Source organism: Lactuca virosa, chromosome 4 (assembly GCF_052849685.1).
Source record: "Lactuca virosa cultivar CGN04683 chromosome 4, Lactuca_virosa_CGN04683_v6, whole genome shotgun sequence".
In the NCBI taxonomy this organism is placed as follows: Eukaryota; Viridiplantae; Streptophyta; class Magnoliopsida; order Asterales; family Asteraceae; genus Lactuca; species Lactuca virosa.
In genome coordinates, this window is record NC_136429.1 from 79,394,323 (window position 1) to 79,416,813 (window position 22,491).

General features: G+C 36.3%; 2 protein-coding genes across 12 annotated transcripts; both read left to right on the forward strand.

Moving 5' to 3' along the window:
- The first annotated feature begins 8,895 nt into the window (after window positions 1–8,895).
- LOC145105676 (uncharacterized) lies at window positions 8,896–11,208 on the forward strand. Of its 11 annotated transcripts, none has more exons than XM_079042755.1 (6): window positions 8,896–8,972; window positions 9,109–9,358; window positions 9,434–9,974; window positions 10,453–10,523; window positions 10,631–10,725; window positions 10,818–11,208. In XM_079042755.1, exons 3-6 carry the CDS (start codon window positions 9,848–9,850, stop codon window positions 10,825–10,827), a joined length of 303 nt encoding a protein of 100 aa, XP_078898881.1. In that variant the 5' UTR covers window positions 8,896–8,972; window positions 9,109–9,358; window positions 9,434–9,847; the 3' UTR covers window positions 10,828–11,208. The 11 variants fall into 11 exon arrangements, 4 of the variants coding, with proteins under 4 accessions (XP_078898881.1, XP_078898883.1, XP_078898882.1 ...); XR_013707392.1 differs by adding an exon at window positions 10,085–10,173 and having other exon boundaries at window positions 8,910–9,358; XR_013707394.1 differs by adding an exon at window positions 10,085–10,128 and having other exon boundaries at window positions 8,910–9,358.
- A 1,082-nt stretch (window positions 11,209–12,290) lies between these two features.
- On the forward strand, window positions 12,291–20,759 carry LOC145109832 (uncharacterized). The gene is made up of 3 exons (XM_079046974.1): window positions 12,291–12,838; window position 13,696; window positions 20,233–20,759. The coding sequence occupies exons 1-3, from the start codon at window positions 12,291–12,293 to the stop codon at window positions 20,713–20,715; spliced, it is 1,032 nt and encodes a 343-aa protein (XP_078903100.1). The 3' UTR covers window positions 20,716–20,759.
- The last annotated feature ends 1,732 nt before the right edge of the window (window positions 20,760–22,491 follow it).

Here is a 22,491-nt window from a genome sequence, read left to right on the forward strand (position 1 = left end):
TATAGTGCACATATGTTTTTCTCACATTTTTTTTCTAACATATGTTAACCATACCTATAATAGTTACTTAAATCTAAAAAACATATTTTCTATTCAACTATTATATGAGGCATAACCAAATATAATTTGGGCTTCACCGATACAAACCTAATAGAACCGTTAATCTCTATTCGCACTGATCAAGAAAGTTTCACCTTTCAACAATTTTAAGTAATCAAATTAGAGAAGGCGTGTTACTATATCCGGCTAGATCTGCTCCTCTTCTTGTCCCTGTTTTTTGATGACTCCGGCGGGAAAGAAGATGATGAGGACTCCAATGTATTCAAATCTCCCCTTTTTTTACTCAATTTTCCGGGGTTTTGGTTCTGTGACTCGATTAAATGTGGGAAATTAAGCAAAGCTTGAGACCCACGTTGTTCAAATGCAGCTCGATCATATGCCATAGCTGCTTCCTCAGGCGTCTTGTAAGTCCCTAGCCACAACCTCGAACCTTTCTTTTCTGGGTTTCGCATCTCAGCCGTGAATTTCCCCCATGGCCGTCGTCTGACCCCTCTGTACCTCAAGCCTTGCATTGATGGTATTCGTTGTGCATGGGTGTAATCTCCATCATCAGATAAAACCTCGTTTATCTTTACCGGAACTTGGTTGTCCTTCCCACCGGAAAATATCAAACCACCAACCGGACCCACGTATCCAGTTGAAAAATCCCAGTTTAGGGGCATAGTTAAATCTCTCTCGGTGCTATGACTGATACTGGAAACACATGTAACGGAGGATGGAGAAAGGTTTTGTTGGGTTACGTTGAAGGTGTTCGGAATTTCAACGGATTTTTTGGTTGTGTAGGGAAATATTTCTGCAATCCTGCTGTGTTGGCTATGAGATAAATTTGAGACGGAATGACTTCCATCAGTACTGCCATAATCTAAAATGTCTGGTATTTCAAAACAGTCAAGATTCCACAACTTTTCAAATTCATCATCCAAAACTGGACAAACCAGGCTCGACTTCTGGCTATTTGTGTCCCATGGAAATTCTGTACAAATGCTCGAGTTTTCTTCCATCTTTAAGGAAGATCTGTTGGAGTTCTGAAGAAATGTCCAATCATCTGTGTTGCAACATGAAAAACACTTTAAATGATCGTCAAAGAGATGGTTTCTAATGGATTTGAGGGTGGTATGATCGGGGTCTACTTGCGTCAACATCTTTTAATTCTCTAACCAGAAATTGTGTTTGCGGTGGGTAAGCGATGACATTATAATCCTAGCTCATATATAAAAGCAAAATGGCACAAGTTGGATAAGGAAAATCTTGACTGGTCTAAGCACGTGGCGGCTTAGATGGCTAAAGAGGTATTCAATACATAATAACACTACAAAACAAATTTAAAAGTAAAAATATAGACGAAATTGCAAAATGTGATATTTGTAGTTGTCAAAATTATCTGTCAAAATTACGTGATTTTGATCCAAAATATTTTGGTGGTGCACCAATAGTTTAAAATTGGATCTTTTTATTGGTTTTTGTCCCTATACATTTAAAAAGACGATTATCCCTTATAATATGTATTTTTCATTTTTGTTGAAATACAAAAATAATTTAATTTATACTTTTTTAACTTACAAAAAACTAAAAATGGACCCACCCATCCCATTTCTTTTTCCTCTCTCTCTCTCAACAAAAATACACACACATACACACACTCACTCAAGAAAAATCACCCCTAATGGTTGCCAACCACCATCATTTGCACCTAACCACCACCATCCGCCGCCAACCACCTCTATTTTCCTCACCCTTACCCTCATCTGTCATTCATTAAACAGATAAAAGTTTACAAAAGGCCACCGTACCATCGTTCGCCACCACTATCCGTCGTAACCCACCCCACCCATACGGTCCTTTCTCCCCCTGCCTCGTCGAAAACCACTAACAAAGCTGAAAACCACCATTCACAACTTCCTTTCTTGCCCAGATGTAAACCAAGTACTCATAAACATATTCAATGCCCAGATCTAAACCAAGTACTCATAAACATACTCAATGCCCAGATTAGTGTAAGGGGTGCTCAAACCTAAAAATTAAACCCCACCCATCGTCGTTCGTCACCACCATCAGCCGTCATTCACCCTCACCTCTCCTTCCTTAACCCGATGAACCTCTACCACCATTATTCTTCGAGCTCCACCGTCTTCTCACCATTCATGAAGACCTGAGTTTGCATCCCGTCCCAGACTAAATCGAATAGATCGAGAACAAATCGGCAGCTCTAGGTTTTCATAAATCTTTAATGATGACTATCCCCACCAGGTACCATCACATCCCTATGGAGAACCCTAACTAGAGCTCGAACCAAAAACCTTATCCAGATGAGATGAGAAGGGGACGACGTTAGGGTTTTAGAAAATGAGAATGGTGATGGTGTCGGCTGAAAATCCTCACCATTGAATGACGAAGAACAATGGCTGAAAACCCAAAAGCTCCGTCGAGCTCCACCATATTCTACCACGACAGTAGATCCCATTTTTCTGACATTCCATTACAGATCTCGTTTTCCAACACGGACACTAGGTCGCTTGGGTAAGTGACGGTGGCAGTGGTAGTCTAGGAGATGGTGGTGGTTCGATAACGGCGGTGGTCCATCAGGTGGTCTCTGATACAATGAAGAGATAAAGAGAGAGGGAGAGAGAGAGAGAGAGCGCGAGAGAGAGAGAGAGAGAGTTAATGTCTTTAAGAGTGATGGAAATTTATTTATTTATTTATTTTTAAATTATATAATAAGAATACAATTAAAGAAATCAAAAAAGAACCAACTAACGGTATTTTCGTCATTTCGGGAGGAAATGGAACAAAACCACACAAAAATGTCAACCATAGGGACCAAAGGCACACGAGGTATTCAAAATTGGACCATTGATGCACCACGAATATTTTTGGACCAAAATCGAAGAATTTTGATAACTACAGGGACCATTTTTGCAATTTTGTCAAAAATATAAGAACCTACATACGTACTGGTAAGAGACTTAAATGAGATAGAGTGTTTGATTAATATTCAATAAATTAAATTCTATAATTATGATATGCGAAAAATAGTGAACATTGGCCGTGTAATTTCGTAAACTCAAAATTATGAGCTCCACCATATTCTACCACGACAGTAGATCCCATTTTTCTGACATTCCATTACATATCTCGTTTTCCAATAGGGACGCTAGGTCGTTTAGGTAAGTGACGGTGGCAGTGGTAGTCTAGGAGATGGTGGTGGTTCGATAACGGCGGTGGTCCGTCAGGTGGTCTCTGATACAATGAAGAGAGAGAGAGAGAGAGAGAGAGAGAGAGAGAGAGAGTTAATGTCTTTAAGAGTGATGGAAATTTATTTATTTATTTTTAAATTATATAATAAGAATACAATTAAAGAAATCAAAAAAAGAACCAGTTAACGGTATTTTCGTCATTTCAGGAAGACATGGACCAAAACCACACAAAAATATCAACCATAGGACCAAAGGCACACGAGGTATCCAAAATTGGACCACTGATGCACCACGAAATATTTTTGGACCAAAATCGAAGAATTTTGATAACCATAGGGACCATTTTTGCAATTTTGTCAAAAATATAAGAACCTACATACCGGTAAGAGAATTAAATGAGATAGAATGTTTAATTAATATTCAATAAATTAAATTCTATAATTATTAGATGCGAAAAATAGTGAACATTGGTTGTGTAATTTCGTAAACTCTAAATTACGAAAAAAATTAAACGCTAAATTACAACATCAATATAAAATACACATGGTTCACATCTAATTGAACATTGGCTATGTAACATCCCAAAAATAGTGATAAAATTTTTCATTTTTAAATCATCAAATCCATACATTACGTGTCTCAAAATCAATCCAAATACGAATGTATCAACATCATCAGAGTAAAATAATAATCGAGGCGAAAATCATAAGGGATGCTGTGCAGTCAAGTTGGGCCCTTCCCTTTGGAACTGGAAGTACCTGAAAATGTGTAAACCACAAACTGTAAGCATAAAGCTTAGTCAGTTTCCTAAAATACCACAAACCGATAATTGGGCCCAACACAAACATGCAAATGGGCCCAACCCCACATGTAAATGAGGCCAACCCAACATATAACAAATAGGCCCAACCCAATAACAAATGGGGCCATTCCAACATATACGAAATGGGCCAAGTCCAATAATAAATAGGCCCAACCCAACATACAATGCAAGAGTCATAAAGACAACTAGCATCTTATACTATAGTGAGAAGACTCACCTGTCTCACGAAATCAGCTACCAACCGCTCAAAGTCACACTATCGATGCTACAACACACCTATCAAAACAAACAAGGTCCAACCTTAGACCATACTCTAAAATTGGAACATGACCAAAAGTCAACTTAAGTCAAAGTCAACACCTAAAGTGTAACATCAGGATTTTTGAGGTATTCAATTTAATTTAAATTAATTAGGTTTGGGTTTCGCAGACTTTAATTAGGTTGGCACAACATGGCAGTATTTTGCCACGACATGGCAGCCGTCTGAGGACAAAAAACCTAATTTTCGGGTCTTAAGCCCTATTTAAGGAATGTGTGAGTTAGGGTTTGCTCACCCTCAGCCTCCAACACTCTCTTTTCAAACCCTAATCCGTTCTAATCTCATTGATCTCATTTTTTTTACGAAACTTGTGGTGTTTTTCGCCTTTGAAGGAGTAGGAAGCCCTTTTGGTGTGTTAGTACCCATTGCAAGCATCATATTCATCTTCTAGCATACCTTATGGACATTTGTAAGTGTCCAAGACTCAATCTTTATATCGGTAGGTTGCTAGATCTCAATATTTGTCCCATATTCTTCATTTATTGGTTGGTTGGGGTGGTATGATCTCATAAAGTTTGAAACTTTATGAATCTCCAGGATATTTGAGGTGTTTGAGGCCTTGGATCTGAAGTAAGAATGGGTATTGAAGTCATGCATGTAGTTTTGGTCATAAAACCCTTATTTCTGGCCTAATATGAAGTTAAGACATGCATTGGACATGCATGTATATAAAGTACAAACTTTTATGTTAGTTTTGGTGTTAGTAGCTCTTCTGGAGAAGATGGACTTGGGACTTCAAGGAAAAAGTGCTTAATGGTTCATCCCATGTCATGTTTTTCCTTTTTGAAACCTAGGTTTTGAGATCTTGATCTCTTGAATGGAATTAATGAATAAAGTTAGAAAAATTATCGGGGAAATGGCACAAATGTCCTATGATGTTTCTAGGGTTAGACCATTTAGTCCCTAAACTTTTTTTATTGCTTTACAGGGGCATAAAGTGGATCTTAACCTGCTTATTTAATCCCTTGAACCTAGAATAGTCGGTTTTATATGCCACGTAATCAATTGAATATGATGTGGCTCTTGCAGTCTTGCTACAGTAACACTAACATATTTACTCATTCCCCTTTTATCTATTTCACCTTAAAGAAGCCCTTCAGAACCTGGACTTGGCGGTCTTTGGTAATCAGAAAACTCGATTTCAAGGTGAACATTGTTGACAAATGTCAATAACTCCATTGAAATTCCAGATTAAACGAACTTAGTATTTGCGATTTTCAAGTTTTCTCCATTGATGACTTCTTAGTGTTCTTGTTTCATATTTCAGATTTCGCTCAAATCTAAGCTTATGAAATCGATTGAATCGGTTTTATGCCATAAAATTGTTTTCGATTGTTACAATTGAATTAATTTTTATATTTCATGTTGAAATTTTTTTGATAACCAAAATTTCTGGATCGATGATACATTTTGTTCTTCCTGTGATTGCTTTTCAAAAATCAAGTTCATATGTTTGTTTTGATAACGGAAGCAGACTTGTTTCAATTTATCGATTTTTGGGTTGTATGGATTGAGGTTCGGAATTCATATAACAACTTCATTAGCATCTTGATGGTTAATTGATGAAAATATTTATGGATTCTTTCAATGGTTCTTGAACGGTGTTGTAATAATTCAGAATTGGGGACAAAATAGCCCCAGGGGCATCTTAGGAAAGTTACCTTTTTATGTCGTTTTTGTGTTTATTGAGGATTCTGTTAGTATAATTAGGGATAATGTTTACGTTAATTTCATTCAGTTTTTAGACGTTAAAGCTAATATACTTGTAGCTAAAGTAAATTCCCAAAATTTCATTTTTCTTTTCCTGTTCTTGTTCTTGCCCTATTCCTCTTTCATTCAATTTTATCCCTTTTGTGATTCCTTTGTTCTCTGGTGCTTTGTTTGTATGATATTCTCAGAGAATCAAGAGAATTGATTCTCAAATAACACTTCTGTCCGGTTAAAGTTTTTTCATTCTTTAGAATCAAGTGAATTAATTATGTATAATATCATTCTTAAAGAACCAAGCAAGTTGGATTACAGCAGAGGGACTTTCGAATTCTGTTGACTGGTTTTTCTTTGGTTTTGAGTTTCAATCAATTTGATGGAAGATGAAGATACGTCAAAATTATTTTTTGTAAAAGCTAAGGTCCCAGTAACAAGAGAGTAGAAATTAGCGATAATGATTTTGGGAGAAATGTTACTGGTGTGTACTTTGTTAACCTCACATAATTATCGGCGTAATTAGAACATGACGACATGATTTTGATGTTTACTAATGTGTATCAGGTAACGGTAACATGATTGAGGAATATCATATGGGGAAGAAGATGAATAGTACTGGGTTAAGGAATAATTGGTCAACAAACATCTGATGTGGCAAAGGGGTAACCAGATGACCCCTTCATTTTGCCCAAAAGGACTTAATCGACCCTACAAAATGTAATTTGTTCCCTTATAAAGCCATAAAATAAGTTAAGTGGCTAAATGGGTAAACCCAGGAAAGTTTATAGGGCATATATGTCATTTTCCCAAAAATTATCCATCTAGACCATCATATGGACCAGATATAAGCTTTCAAGCTCTTGGGGTCGAAGAAAACAACTTAATCCATTAAGTTGTTCGAAACCCAGTTCCTACGACGTGGAATTCAATTGCCACAACGTGGCGACTGGGGATGCATCGAGTGTTTGTCTTTTTCTGCCACGACATGGCCAATAGGAGGACACAACGTGGAGATCAGTTAAGGCCACCTAGACTTAAGATTCGGATGCTGGTTGGGTTTTAACCCATGGGCCACAGCATAGCCAAAGAATGCCCACGACGTGGAGGTCGACTGATCTTCACTTTAACTTTGACCGTTGACGTCTAGGTTGACTTTTGACTTGTGGACATTTTAGTCAAATTGATAGTTCTTGGAGGCGAAAACTAAGGGGTTTCCCTTGTGTGGTTATTTAGGTGGCATTTAGTTCATGTGTCGAGAGTTTGAGTTGTGTTACGAGGTGAGTCTTCTCACTATACTGTAGGATGGTAGACTGTCTGTGTGACTCTTGCATGTATATGTATCTTTTATATGGGTTGGGCCTGATTATATAGATTGAGCTCGATTATATGGGTTGAGCCCAAATGTATATGTTCTTGTTTGGTATATGATATTTTGGGGGAAACTCACTAAGCTTTGTGCTTACGGTTTGTGTTCAAATGTATCAGGTACTTCCATTTCAAAAGGGAAGTGTTTGGCATGATCGCATTACACACCGTGGAGTTTTATTCTGCACTATCTTTTGACTTATCATTGATGTTTGAGATACATTATCATACTTTGATTTTTTATATTCTATTATACCACTATACGTTCCTACACGACATAAAAACAGTATATTGCCCTTAACAGATTATTTTGTATTTTTCTAATTCTTATAATTTTTTATTTTATTTTAAGATTCACCATCAACCCTACTCCCACTATGACATCCATAACAATTCGTTGGCAACTATTTTGTTCTTCACCCCGACACAATTCTTCTATATATCAAATGTCGTTATAAAACAAATTAATATAATTTATTTGTGTCGCACTCATCCCCAACTTATTCTTATGTTTCGAAAATAATTATTTTATTTAGCAAATGTCGCTTTTAAAGATTAAAATAATTCGAATTAATAATGTAGTTGGTTATATTTTTGTAATAATATATTTTATTAAGCTTATATAACACAAAAAATGTAAATAGATATATCGAAAGCTAATAATTCAAAGGATATTTTTGACAATCTATATAAATCTAAAAATGGGAACGTACTATGTGATATATTTTTAGTGCAAAAAATGGTGTACGGTAGGGTGAAATAGGATTAGGACAATTTTTTACACTATTTTGATGTAAAAGGTTAGAGTCGGACCACGATATTTAAAGAACCTCAAATCTATAAATTTGCTAGCTCAAACGTAGATGATAGAGATAGAAATATAATTACAAGATAACAAAGAAGTTGGAATCAAATTTTCAAATATTAAAATTTGAATAGTAAACCTCACCATCTCAATGACACGTGTCAACCCACATCGTGGAATGTTGATTGCGGAATACTAGCCAAAGGACTCTTAATGTCAATGTTCTATATTTGTACCAAATGTATATGTACAACTTGATATATATGTAGTACATTTACTTTGATGCAAGAACCAAAGGGTTAAAACGTAATATGATAAGGTCATGATTAATTATGTGGAATGATGAATAATGTTACGTACTAATTCTTATATAGTTATTAAAGATGGACACTTCTTAGGAATATAGTGAACTCCAACTGTTTTTGGCAAGAATGGTCCTTTATTTATCCTCGTATGTGATATTTTGGATTGGTTTGTATTCTGGGTAGTATTTGCCATTTTCTTATTACTTTGTGTCCACGTGTTGGCATTTTCTTTTCTCCACCGTTATTGTAGCCAATGGCGATTGGATTGGTGTGCTTCGTTTCCTGTGATAATATAGAATTTTTTTTTATACACGTTATGGTCGTTCCTTTTTGTTTTGTTTCTGTTTTCAGTCTATCGTTGTTCTTTCTTTCGTTTGTTCCCTTTCTGTAATCACAGGTAAAATCTTCCAATTGTCTTCACCGCCTCCGACTTTTCATCTTCTTCCATACTCTCCGCTCATCGTCGTCTGCTTCTTCCATCGTCTTCTACTCCTTTCGATTTTTTTGTTAAAATGTTTTACCCTTATAAACAGAGCTTCTCCAAGCATCTTCTACCGATTCGTGTCAAGGTCTTTTGCGTTTCTGCTCAACCTCGCTGAGAAGAAGGCACCGAACCACCGTGGAAGTTCAAGATGAAACTTAGGGTTTTTTTGTTGTGCACGTAACAATGCACCGATTTTTGCTTATCTTGGAGCCGAACGACCCATAGCTGGTGACATCAAGACCATCGGATTTCTTACTGAAAACGCCCCACGTTTCAGGGCTCTTATTGTGTATATAGAGGTATGTATTTAGGGTTTTATTAGCTAAAAGCAATATATTACAACATATCATACTTTTCGTTTCTTTTCTTTGCAGTGAAGATAGCCAAGCCTTTTGGGGCAGAAGTTATGGTTTTTAGTACGACCTGATTGATCCAGAGAAGGCGAGTCCTAAATTAACCATTAAATGCGACCCCTAAATTAATGCATACCATTCACCAAATCTATCCTCATTTCCACCATTTGAATTCAGGCAAGGCAATGAACATAAAGGTAAATTTGATATTTAATGCATAATCTTTTTGAGTAATTTATTAATATTTTCTGCAACCTAAACGTAAATTTCAAGATAGTCACTTTGACAGGTTATTGATTTTCCCTCAACCTGAACAAGGTATTCTAGCTGGACCAATACAGACGATATATTTCTAGATTTTAAATTTATATCTTAATTAAAATGGTATTGTTATTATCTGTTACCTAGAGGGCAACCTTTCTGTGTATGTAGGTGATGAAAAGATATGGTGTTGAGCACCAACTAGTTTTTAGTTTTTTATGTTTTCTTCTTTCTTTTTGTTCAATGAATATGATCGATACAACCAGGACAATTTGTCTCAGAATCGGATTTTCTTCCCAAGGTAATATCATATTTTCTCCAATTTGTTTGGTTTCTTGCACGTAAAGTGTTTGACGTATTGTCTCTATGTGTATTTTCAATTTTGTTGCTACTTCTTTATGTTTTTATCAGGGTGTAATCCGGCCAGGATTGGAATGAACAACTGAGAGGGAATGGTTCGACGACTTGCTATTCGTTCCTTTAATCTGTTGGTTTTGAGGGTTGTCAATAAATTCTTATATAATTCTGATTTGAAAATAAAATTATGTTTAATCAGTTAATTATCTCATTCACTTCTTAATAATCAATTTGAAGATGCGTTATACTGATCAATAACCCACAAAATGCGAGTTTTAAGTCATTAAACGCCTTCATTCTTAAAGTTTTTTATTTACATTAAAATTTGCTAATTTTTTCTGATATGTTTAACTCTATTAATGTCTACCTGCTTGAAAATCAGAAACTGTTATGTTGATGGTATCTCATGTTTACCCGTGCAGTGAAATGGAATAAAGAAGACGAGCTTGGGATGAAGCAGAAACTGTTGCGCCTTGGAACAAAGTTGAAAGAGGTATTTGAAGGGTATACATAGGGATTATATTTAGTGAATATAGGTTGATGAAGATATGCAAAGACATAATGAATTTCCACAAGTTAAAAAATGGCATTTTGACATAGGTACCTATAACCTGCAAAGAACCTTCACTAAAAAAAACAGATGTATCAGATGAGCTATCCCTGCCCCAAGTTGTTTCGAAATTAGGAGATGTTAGGTATTCAAATCATAAATCCTTAAATATAAATGAAAGCAAATTCTTAAGGGTAAAATGGTTATTTACTTTTAAAATTGTGAATTTTTTTACAGCCACCTGTAAAACGGTTGGGAGTACTCAATGAATTTGCATTTAGTGAAGGAAGCAGTGGTGTGGTGTTGTAGATGGCGCCCCTGTCTTATATCTTACAAGAAGATGGACTTTGAAGAGCTCTGTGCAGCAGCCATCAACACATACCAGTTGGAAGCAGTAATTGGATGTTTATTATTAGGAGGTGATTAGGTGATTTTCCGAGTAAAGGGCATTTTGGTCAAATCTGAAAAATACCAGACAGAATAGATAGATAATATACTGTATATAGACAACATACGCATTACAGTCTTTACTTAATCTGAATGAACATGGTGTAACCCATACAAATGTAGGCAGAGTACAATTTTGAAGTAATTAGAGGAATGGAATGTTGCTTTCCACTGGAATCAATTTGTTGCACTTGATGATTTATAATGGAACAGATTCGTTTAGTTGTGTTGATAATCTTCTTACAATTTCATTTTCCACTTTCGGATCTCCTCAATTTTCCACATACAACTGATGTCCATCAAATCTTGAGGAATTTTCCACACACCCGCTTTAACCTAATGTCGTCTTCAAAGTATAAACAAATAGCTCATGAAAGAATATTTACAGAGAATAAACCGAACAAAAAACTCACATCTGACCCAAACGCGGGGTCACTCACCTAGTTAAGCAATATGGAGTATCAATTATACTAAAATGATTTTACCTGCATGTTTAGTATACAAGAGAAATATACGGTTAGATTGGTAAAAGTTTGAAACTATTATTTTTACAGAATCAATGTAAAATATTTTCCCCAAATAAAAGAATAGTGGCCGTAATTTTAGATATTCTTTATAAATCAACAATGAGACAAAATTAGACACAACATGCACCATAATGGACAATATTGTAGTATGTCCGTGCACTCAAAATTACTTGGTTTTCTTAAAAGGGAAAGTGAATATCTAAAGGATGTTTTATTGCCGTAGAAGAATCTGTCACTTGAAAAAAAAAATAGAACAGAGTTGACTATTATCTTGGCTCACTACAACATTAATACCCTATGGCGACAACAAATTCGGACCCTATACCGACGACACGTCGTCGGTATATGGTATGCCAACGACCTCTCGTCGGTATAGAGTCGTCGGGATAGTCGTGGCATAGGTCAATAGTGTCGTCGGTATAGATGTCGTCGCGATAGCTTCGCCTATGCCGACGACAAGTCGTCGGGACAAAATTAGACACAACGTGCACCATAATGGACAAAATTGTTGTTGGTCCGTGCATTCTTAATTACTTGGTTTTCTTAAAAGGGAAAGTGAATATCCAAAGGATGTTTTATTGCCGTAGAAGAACATCTGTCACTTGAAAATAAAATACAACAGAGTTGACTATTATCTTGGCTTTCTGTTAAGCAAAAGGCTATATTAGCACAACCCATTTGCCTTTCTACTCATCCAACAGCATTGTAAACAATAACTAGCAACATCTAAATGGCAATGAAGAATTTCCATTTTGTTCTGTTCTTGGTTCTCCTGGCAACAACTTCATTGGAGATCAATGCTCAGACTTGCAAACCAAGTGGTGGTATCCGGGGAAGAAAACCGCCTCCAGGAGAATGCAACCGTGAGAACAACTCGGATTGTTGTGTCCAAGGTAAGTTTTACACCACGTATACATGCTCGCCTCCAGTGACAGGCGATACTAAAGCAACACTGACAATAAACAGTTTCCAAAAGGGAGGTGATGGTGGTGGTCCGTCGGAGTGTGACAACCGATACCACTCTGATGACACACCAGTTGTGGCGCTGTCAACTGGATGGTACAAGGGAGGGGATAGGTGCCACAAGTATATTACCATCAATGGAAATGGGAGGAGTGTAAAGGCAATGGTTGTGGATGAGTGTGACTCTACTATGGGGTGCGATGGTGATCATGACTATCAACCACCTTGCCCTAATAATATTGTTGACGCTTCCAAAGCAGTGTGGAAGGCGTTAGGGGTATCCGAGGATAACTGGGGAGATTTGGATATTACTTGGACAGAGTGATGTTAATCTAGCTCTCCTTTTAAAACATCAAATACTATTTCTGTTTCTATATACTACTGACTAGAGGTTCACACCAAACTTATCAGCACCAATCCATTCAAACCTATATATAGATATACTATGTTATACAGATATTAACGTGCCTTTAGATGTATATGGATTCAAACAACAACCGATATGACACACAGAGACACAAAAAACCATTCAGTGCTATAATCTTTCATGGTAGAATCAATTCCACAACAAAATTTTAGACTACTTTTTCCAACTCATATGAAGCAGCCCTACAAATAGACTTTACCACGAACACAATAATAAAAAAATTATGTGTTTACACATTCTAATTCTCTTTATGCAATCAGACAACACCCCGTACCATAATCACGGGCGACACCAAGCCGTAACAGACTCGACCTGATTATTATCAAAACAAAACCACAATAGCAGTAAAATAATCACCCATAGGTATTCGCAACACCGACAGCTTCTTGATTTGATACCACATGCCAAATCCCAGCACATCCGATAATCATAAACTCATCATCTTCGCGGAACACCATTTGTCTCACTTCTTTTTTTCTAAGAAGGGATGATTTTCTAACCGATTGGTAACTCCATATGCCCAGCCTCCTAGGGCCCGCATGACGGCCAGCTCACAGTTGAGATGCCCCTCTTCAGTATACACACCTAATTCTTCCACTCTCTTCTTCTCATCTAAATAACATGGCCTATCTTCTTGTGACAATAGAATTGCGATTCCATTCCGACACAAGATTGCATTAGATTGATGGAGACAAACCGAAAGCCAGTCGACCATGCTTAAGAAGACTCTCAGTCCTGGTTTTCCGGTAAGCGTGTGATTCTACTCGTAGAATATCACGATTGATTCACGCTTGTTTTACAAAAACAGTATTTCCTGTTTTCTATTTTTGTTCTCGCAAGAGATTCTCGGGAGAGCATCACTAATGCTTGATGCTTTATAATTAAAGCAATATGTGTTTCCACTTTCTTATTGAGCAGAGAGTGAGCGATACTCTTATCTCTTGGAAAGAGGTGATAAAAGACCATTTCTCTTTACTCAAAAGCTTGTGAAAGTTGTCTTCTAAGGGTTTAAAATCTCGAAAACCGGCGTTAACGATTTACAATTGATGTACGAAGATTAAAACAGTTAATGTGGTTGTCCCATAGTAATTGATGATGCTACTTTAGTTAGTGAGGGTTTGGTCAGCCTAGTAGAAAGGCTTTGCAATGGGAAGGGTTTACATCCTTTAAAAATGATTAAATTATGTATAATGATTGTGGGGGCTCATAATATTGAAAGAATAATTTCATGGCGTGATTTTTTGAAGTATGATGTTATTACGGAGCCGCAATGGCCGTCAAAAATGGCGTAGAAGGAAAATGGAACTTGGAGTGGTCATTTTGACATATGAAGGGATGATTTTCTAACCGATTAGTAACTCCATATGCCAGCCTCCTAGGGCCGACATGACCGCCTGCTCACAGTTGAGATGCCCATCTTCGGTATGCACACCTAATTATTCCACTCTCTTCTTTTCATCTAAATAACATGGCATATCTTCTTGTGACAATGGCATTGCGATTCCATCCCGACATAAGACTGCACTAGATTGATGGAGACAAAACGAAAGCTAGTCGACCATGGTTAAGAAGACTCTCAGTCATGGTTTTCCGGTAAGCGTGTGATTCTCCTCGTAGAATATCACGATTAATTTATGCTTATTTTACAAAAACAGTATTTCATGTTTTCTTTGTTGTTCTCACAAGAGATTCTCAGGAAAGCATCACTAATGATTGACGCTTTTCTAATTTAAGCAATATGTGTTTCCACTTTCTTATTGACCAGAGAGTGAGCGATACTCCTATCTCTTAGAAAGAGGTGCTAAAAGGCCATTTCTCTTTACTCTAAAGCTTGTGAAACTTGCCTTCAAAGTGTTTAAAATCTCGAAACCGGCGTTAACGATTTACAATTGATGTACGAGGATTAAAACAGTTAATATGGTTGTCCTATAGTAATTGATGATGCTACTTTAGTTAGTGAGGGTTTGGTCAGCTAGTAGAAAGGCTTTGCAATAGGAAGGTTTTACATCCTTTAAAAATAATTAAATTTATTATAATGATTGTGCAAGCTCATAATCTTGAAAGAATAATTTCATGGTGTGATTTTTTAAGTATGATGCTGTTACGGAGCCGCAATGGCCGTCAAAAATGGTGTAGAAGAAAAATGGAACTAGGAGTGGTCATTTTGACATATGATGCATTCATCTTAGTTTGCTTTGCGTCGGGTACCCATGTCTATTCGAGACTTCTTGATCTCATGTTTAGGTTGAATCATTATTGTTGGGGGGGGGGGAGTATGGTTTTGAGACTGTGTAGACAGCTTACAACGTATAAAAAGGAGAATATATATGCATTCGCCCACGAGATAGATGCAAATCAATAAAGATTGACTCTATATATCATGTCTAGTAGGCTAAACAAGACAGTAGGTATGCAACTGAAACAACAAAACTAGCATGTGTAAACTCATTTCAAAGAAATTAATTGTGTTTGTAAAAATAATTAACCAAGGGAGATCCCATGATTTCTAATGGTTTCGCAATGTTGAGGCCCAATTAAACAAAATTATCTAACATTCAACTTTAATGTATCGAATGCTCTCCACAACAAGCCTTCCATCATGAAACCATAAAGATTTAAATACAACTTTTAACTATGATACACATTCTAATTCCCTTTATGCAATCATACAACACCCAACACCATAATCACGGGCGACACCAAGCCGTAACAGACTTGACCTGATTATTATCAAAACAAAACCACAATAGCAGTAAAATAATCACCCATAGGTATTCGCAACACCGACAGCTTCTTGATTTGATACCACATGCCAAATCCCAGCACATCCGAAAATCATAAACTCATCATCTTCGCAGAACACCATTTGTCTCACTTATTTTTCTCTAAGAAGGGATGAATTTCAAACCGATTGGTAACTCCATATGCCCAGCCTCCTAGGGCCCGCATGACCGCCAGCTCACAGTTGAGATGCCCCTCTGCAGTATACACACCTAATTCTTCCACTCTCTTCTTCTCATCTAAATAACATGGCATATCTTCTTGTGACAATAGAATTGCGATTCCATTCCGACACAAGACTGTACTAGATTGATGGAGACAAAACGAAAGCCAGTCGACCATGGTTAAGAAGACTCTCAGTCATGGTTTTCCTGTAAGCGTATGATTCTCCTCATAGAATATCACGATTGATTCATGCTTGTTTTACAAAAACAGTATTTCCTGTTTTCTATTTTTAATTGTTCTCGCAAGAGATTCTCGGGAGAGCATCACTAATGATTGATGCTTTTATAATTAAAGCAATATGTGTTTCCACTTTCTTATTAAGCAGAGAGTGAGAGATACTCTTATCTATTGGAAAGAGGTGATAAAAGACCATTTCTCTTTACTCAAAAGCTTGTGAAAGTTGTCTTCTAAGGGTTTAAAATCTCGAAAACCGGCGTTAACGATTTACAATTGATGTACGAAGATTAAAACAGTTAATGTGGTTGTCCCATAGTAATTGATGATGCTACTTTAGTTAGTGAGGGTTTTGGTCAGCTAGTAGAAAGGCTTTGCAATGGGAAGGGTTTACATCCTTTAAAAATGATTAAATTATGTATAATGATTGTTGGGGCTCATAATATTGAAAGAATAATTTGATGGCGTGATTTTTCAAGTATGATGTTGTTACGGAGCCGCAATGGCCGTCAAAAATGGCGTAGAAGGAAAATGGAACTTGGAGTGGTCATTTTGACATATGAAGGGATGATTTTCTAACCGATTGGTAACTCCATATGCCAGCCTCCTAGGGCCGGCATGACCGCCTGCTCACAGTTGAGATGCCCATCTTCGGTATGCACACCTAATTATTCCACTCTCTTCCTTTCATCTAAATAACATGGCATATCTTCTTGTGAGAATGGAATTGCGATTCCATCCCGACATAAGACTGCACTAGATTGATGGAGACAAAACGAAATCTAGTCGACCATGGTTAAGAAGACTCTCAGTCATGGTTTTCTGGTAAGCGTGTGATTCTCCTCGTAGAATATCACGATTGATTTATGCTTGTTTTACAACAACAGTATTTCATGTTTTCTTTGTTGTTCTCACAAGAGATTCTCAGGAGAGCATCACTAATGATTGACGCTTTTATAATTAAAGCAATATGTGTTTCCACTTTCTTATTGAGCAGAGAGGGAGCGATACTCCTATCTCTTGGAAAGAGGTGCTAAAAGGCCATTTCTCTTTACTCTAAAGCTTGTGAAACTTGTCTTCTAAGGGTTTAAAATCTCGAAACCGGCGTTAACGATTTACAATTGATGTACGAGTATTAAAACAGTTAATGTGGTTGTCCTATAGTAATTGATGATGCTACTTTAGTTAGTGAGGGTTTGGTCAGCTAGTAGAAAGGCTTTGCAATGGGAAGGTTTTACATCCTTTAAAAATAATTGAATTATCTATAATGATTGTGCGAGCTCATAATCTTGAAAGAATAATTTCATGGCGTGATTTTTCAAGTATGATGCTGTTACGGAGCCGCAATGGCCGCCAAAAATGGCGTAGAAGGAAAATGGAACTTGGAGTGGTCATTTTGACATATAATGCGTTCATCTTAGTTTGCTTTGCATGAGAGTACCCATGTCTATGTGAGACTTCTTGATCTCATGTTTGGGTTGAATCATTGTTGTGGGGGGTGGTGGGGGGGGGAGTATGGTTTGGAGACTGCGTAGACAGCTTACAACGTATAAAAAAGTGAATATATATGCATTCTCCCACGAGATAGATGCAAATCAAGCAAGATTGACTCTATATATCCTAAACAAGATAGTAGGTATGCAACTGAAACAACAAAACAAGCATGTGTAAACTCATCTCAAAGAAATTAATTGTGTTTGTAAAAATAATTAACCAAGAGAGATCCCATGATTTCTAATGGTTTCGCAATGTTGAGGCCCAATTAAACAAAATTATCTAACATTCAACTGTAATGTATCGAATGCTCTCCACAACAAGCCTTCCATCATGAAACCCTAAAGATTTAAATACAACTTTTAACTATGATACATATGATCTCTATAACCTAAATTAATTGTTCTATCGTCTAATTATATAAACTTCCAATCGCATTTAAAATAGAAAACTTGTTTGCCTATTTTTAATGAATTACTCTTAAGTTCACTTCGTTTTATAGAAAATAAGATGAAAGTGTTCTTTACCCTCAAACACCAGCCTACAACTTAAATCCAGTAAAAACTAATGAAATACTCATCCAAATAGAGAAAAGCCACGTACCTATTCAATCAAATATAGTTTATTCTTATGAATTAATCAAACATAATAACGGAACTTGACGTATTGTAGGGTATTAAAAAATTACACACATGGATAGTTGGGAATTGATAATGAAATTTGAACATAATCAGTTTAACGAAATTTGAATAAATCGAGAATCACTCCGGAACATAAAGTCTTGAAAGGTATTCCAAATTTTCAGACAGGATAGTGGGATATTGATATTGAAAAAAAAAACATGTCTGTCGAGTCATAATTGTTTTGATTGAAATTAGGGGTTTGTATCATATTAAACAAAATTTAATGAAGTTAGAATTTGTTGTGGGAGTGTAGATAAGCGCAAGTACGTATATATAAGTTAATGGTTTTCAGTGTATCGTGCATATATAGTTAACGGCCTCATGCGTGTGTATAAAATAACCATGCCAAATAAACATGTATTCAAATTTTAGTAGATTATGTTAATTGGTTTGGTCAATATTTCTACTCATGTAATGTGCTTATAACTTTTATGTTTTTTTTTCTTTTGCACCTAGACTATCTTTTTCATATTCTATTATACCACTATACGTTCCTACACGACATTAAAAGAGTATATTACCCTTATCATATTATTTTGTATCTTTCTAATTTTTATTATTTTTTATTTTATTTTGAGATTCACCATCAACCCTACTCCACTATGGCATCCACAACAATTCGTTGGCATCCAATTTGTTCTTCACCCCGACACAATTCTTCCATATATCAAATTTCGTTATAAAAACAATTTAATATAATTTATTTGTGGCGCACTCATCCCCAACTTATTTTTATGTTTTGAATAGAATTATTTTATTTAGCAAATGTCGTTTTAAAAGATTAAAATAATTCGAATTAATAATGTAGTTGGTTATCTTTTTGTAATAATATATTTTATTAAGCTTATATCACACAAAAAATGTAAATAGATACATTGAAAGCTAATAATTCAAAGGATATTTTTGACAATCTATATAAATCTAAAAAAGGGAACTTACTGTGGGATATATATTTAGTGCAAAAAAATGGTGTACGGTAAGGTGAAATAGTATTATGACAAATTTTTTCACTATTCTGATGTAAAAAGTTAGTGTCGGACTGTGAAATTTAAAGACAATCGAATCTATAAAATTGCTAGCACAAACATACATTATAGAGATAGAAATATAATTACAAGATAACTAAGAAGTTGGAATCAAATTTTAAAATATTGAAAATTGAATAGTAAACCGCACCATCTCAACGGCACGTGTCAACCCGCATCAAAGCCTACGTACGGGGAACGTTAATTGCGGAATACTAGCCAAAGGACTCTTAATGTCAATTGTTCTATATTTGTACCAAATGTATATGTACAGCTTGATATACAGTACATTTACTTTGATGCAAGAACCAAGGGGTTAAAACGTAATATGATAAGGTCATGATTAATTATATGTGGAATGATGAATAATGTTAGGTACTAATTAAGAAATATGGAGTATCAGTTATATTAACTTGATTTTACCTGCATGTGTAATATACAAGAGAAATATGCGGCTAGATTGGTAAAAGTTTGAAACTATTATTTTTACAGAATCAATGGAAAATATTTTCTCCAAATAAAAGAATAGTGGCTGTGATTTTAGATATACTCTATAAATCAACAATGAGACAAAATTAGACACAACGTGCACCATAATGGACAAAATTGTAGTTGGTCCGTGCACTCTTAATTACTTGGTTTTCTTAAAAGGGAAAGTGAATATCCAAAGGATGTTTTATTGCCGTAGAAAAACATCTGTCACTTGAAAATAAAATACAACAGAGTTGACTATTATCTTGGCTTTCTGTTAAGCAAAAGGCTATATTAGCACAACCCATTTGCCTTTCTACTCATCCAACAGCATTGTAAACAATAACTAGCAACATCTCAATGGCAATGAAGAATTTCCATTTTGTTCTGTTCTTGGTTCTCCTGGCAACAACTTCATTGGAGATCAATGCTCAGACTTGCAAACCAAGTGGTGGTATCCGGGGAAGAAAACCGCCTCCAGGAGAATGCAACCGTGAGAACAACTCGGATTGTTGTGTCCAAGGTAAGTTTTACACCACGTATACATGCTCGCCTCCGGTGACAGGCGATACTAAAGCAACACTGACAATAAACAGTTTCCAAAAGGGAGGTGATGGTGGTGGTCCGTCGGAGTGTGACAACCAATACCACTCTGATGACACACCAGTTGTGGCGCTGTCAACTGGATGGTACAAGGGAGGGGATAGGTGCCACAAGTATATTACCATCAATGGAAATGGGAGGAGTGTAAAGGCAATGGTTGTGGATGAGTGTGACTCTACTATGGGGTGCGATGATGATCATGACTATCAACCACCTTGCCCTAATAATATTGTTGACGCTTCCAAAGCAGTGTGGAAGGCGTTAGGGGTATCCGAGGATAACTGGGGAGATTTGGATATTACTTGGACAGAGTGATGTTAATCTAGCTCTCCTTTTAAAACATCAAATACTATTTCTGTTTCTGTTTCTTGTGGATATTGTAATCTGTAAAGGTATTGATGTAACTATATATACTAATGACTAGAGGTTCACACCAAACTTATCAGCACCAATCCATTCAAACCTATATATAGATATACTATGTTATACAGATATTAACGTACCTTTAGATGTATATGGATTCAAACAACAACCGATATGACACACAGAGACACAAAAAACCATTCAGTGCTATAATCTTTCATGGTAGAATCAATTCCACAACAAAATTTTAGACTACTTTTTCCAACTCATATGAAGCAGCCCTACAAATAGACTTTACCACGAACACAATAATAAAAAATTATGTATTTATACATTCTATTTCCCTTTATGCAATCAGACAACACCCCGCACCATAATCACGGGCGACACCAAGCCGTAACAGACTCGACCTGATTATTATGAAACCAAAACCACAATAGCAGTAAAATTATCACGTATAGGTATTCGCAACACCGACAGCTTCTTGATTTGATACCACATGCCAAATCTCAGCACATCCGATAATCATAAACTCATCATCTTCGCAGAACACCATTTGTCTCACTTCTTTTTTTCTAAGAAGGGATGATTTTCGAACCGATTGGTAACTCCATATGCCCAGCCTCCTAGGGCCCGCATGACCGCCAGCTCACAGTTGAGATGCCCCTCTTCAGTATACACACCTAATTCTTCCACTCTCTTCTTCTCATCTAAATAACATGGCATATCTTCTTGTGACAATGGAATTGCGATTCCATTCCGACACAAGACTGCACTAGATTGATGGAGACAAAACGAAAGCCAGTCGACCATGCTTAAGAAGACTCTCAGTCATGGTTTTCCGGTAAGCGTGTGATTCTCCTCGTAGAATATCACGATTGATTCATGCTTGTTTTACAAAAAACAGTATTTCCTGTTTTCTATTTTTGTTCTCGCAAGAGATTCTCGGGAGAGCATCACTAATGATTGATGCTTTTATAATTAAAGCAATATGTGTTTCCACTTTCTTATTGAGCAGAGAGTGAGCGATACTCTTATCTCTTGGAAAGAGGTGATAAAAGATCATTTCTCTTTACTCAAAAGCATGTGAAAGTTGTCTTCTAAGGGTTTAAAATCTCGAAAACCGGTGTTAACGATTTACAATTGATGTACGCAGATTAAAACAGTTAACGTGGTTGTCCCATAGTAATTGATGATGCTACTTTAGTTAGTGAGGCTGTGTTCAGCCTAGTAGAAAGGCTTTGCAATGGGAAGGGTTTACATCCTTTAAAAATGATTAAATTATGTATAATGATTGTGGGGCTCATAATATTGAAAGAATAATTTCAAAACCGATTGGTAACTCCATATGCCAGCCTACTAGGGTCGGCATGACCGCCTGCTCATAATTGAGATGCCCATCTTCGGTATGCACACCTAATTATTCCACTCTCTTCTTTTCATCTAAATAACATGGCATATCTTCTTGTGACAATGGAATTACGATTCCATCCCGACATAAGACTGCACTAGATTGATGGAGACAAAACGAAAGATAGTCGACCATGGTTAAGAAGACTCTCAGTCATGGTTTTCCGGTAAGCGTGTGATTCTCCTCGTAGAATATCACGATTGATTCATGCTTGTTTTAAAAAAACATTTTTTCATGTTTTCTTTGTTGTTCTCACAAGAGATTCTCAGGAGAGCATCACTAATGATTAACGCTTTTCTAATTTTAGCAATATGTGT

Bases quoted from the DNA above. Each gene is read 5' to 3' on its own strand.
- LOC145109832 (XM_079046974.1), top strand. From the start codon at position 12,291: ATGAAGAATTTCCATTTTGTTCTGTTCTTGGTTCTCCTGGCAACAACT.
- LOC145105676 (XM_079042755.1), top strand. From the start codon at position 9,848: ATGAAAAGATATGGTGTTGAGCACCAACTAGTTTTTAGTTTTTTATGT. The intron at 9,975-10,452 runs GTAATATCATAT...TTACCCGTGCAG, and splicing joins AATCGGATTTTCTTCCCAAG to TGAAATGGAATAAAGAAGAC. The intron at 10,524-10,630 runs GTATTTGAAGGG...ATTTTGACATAG, and splicing joins TTGGAACAAAGTTGAAAGAG to GTACCTATAACCTGCAAAGA.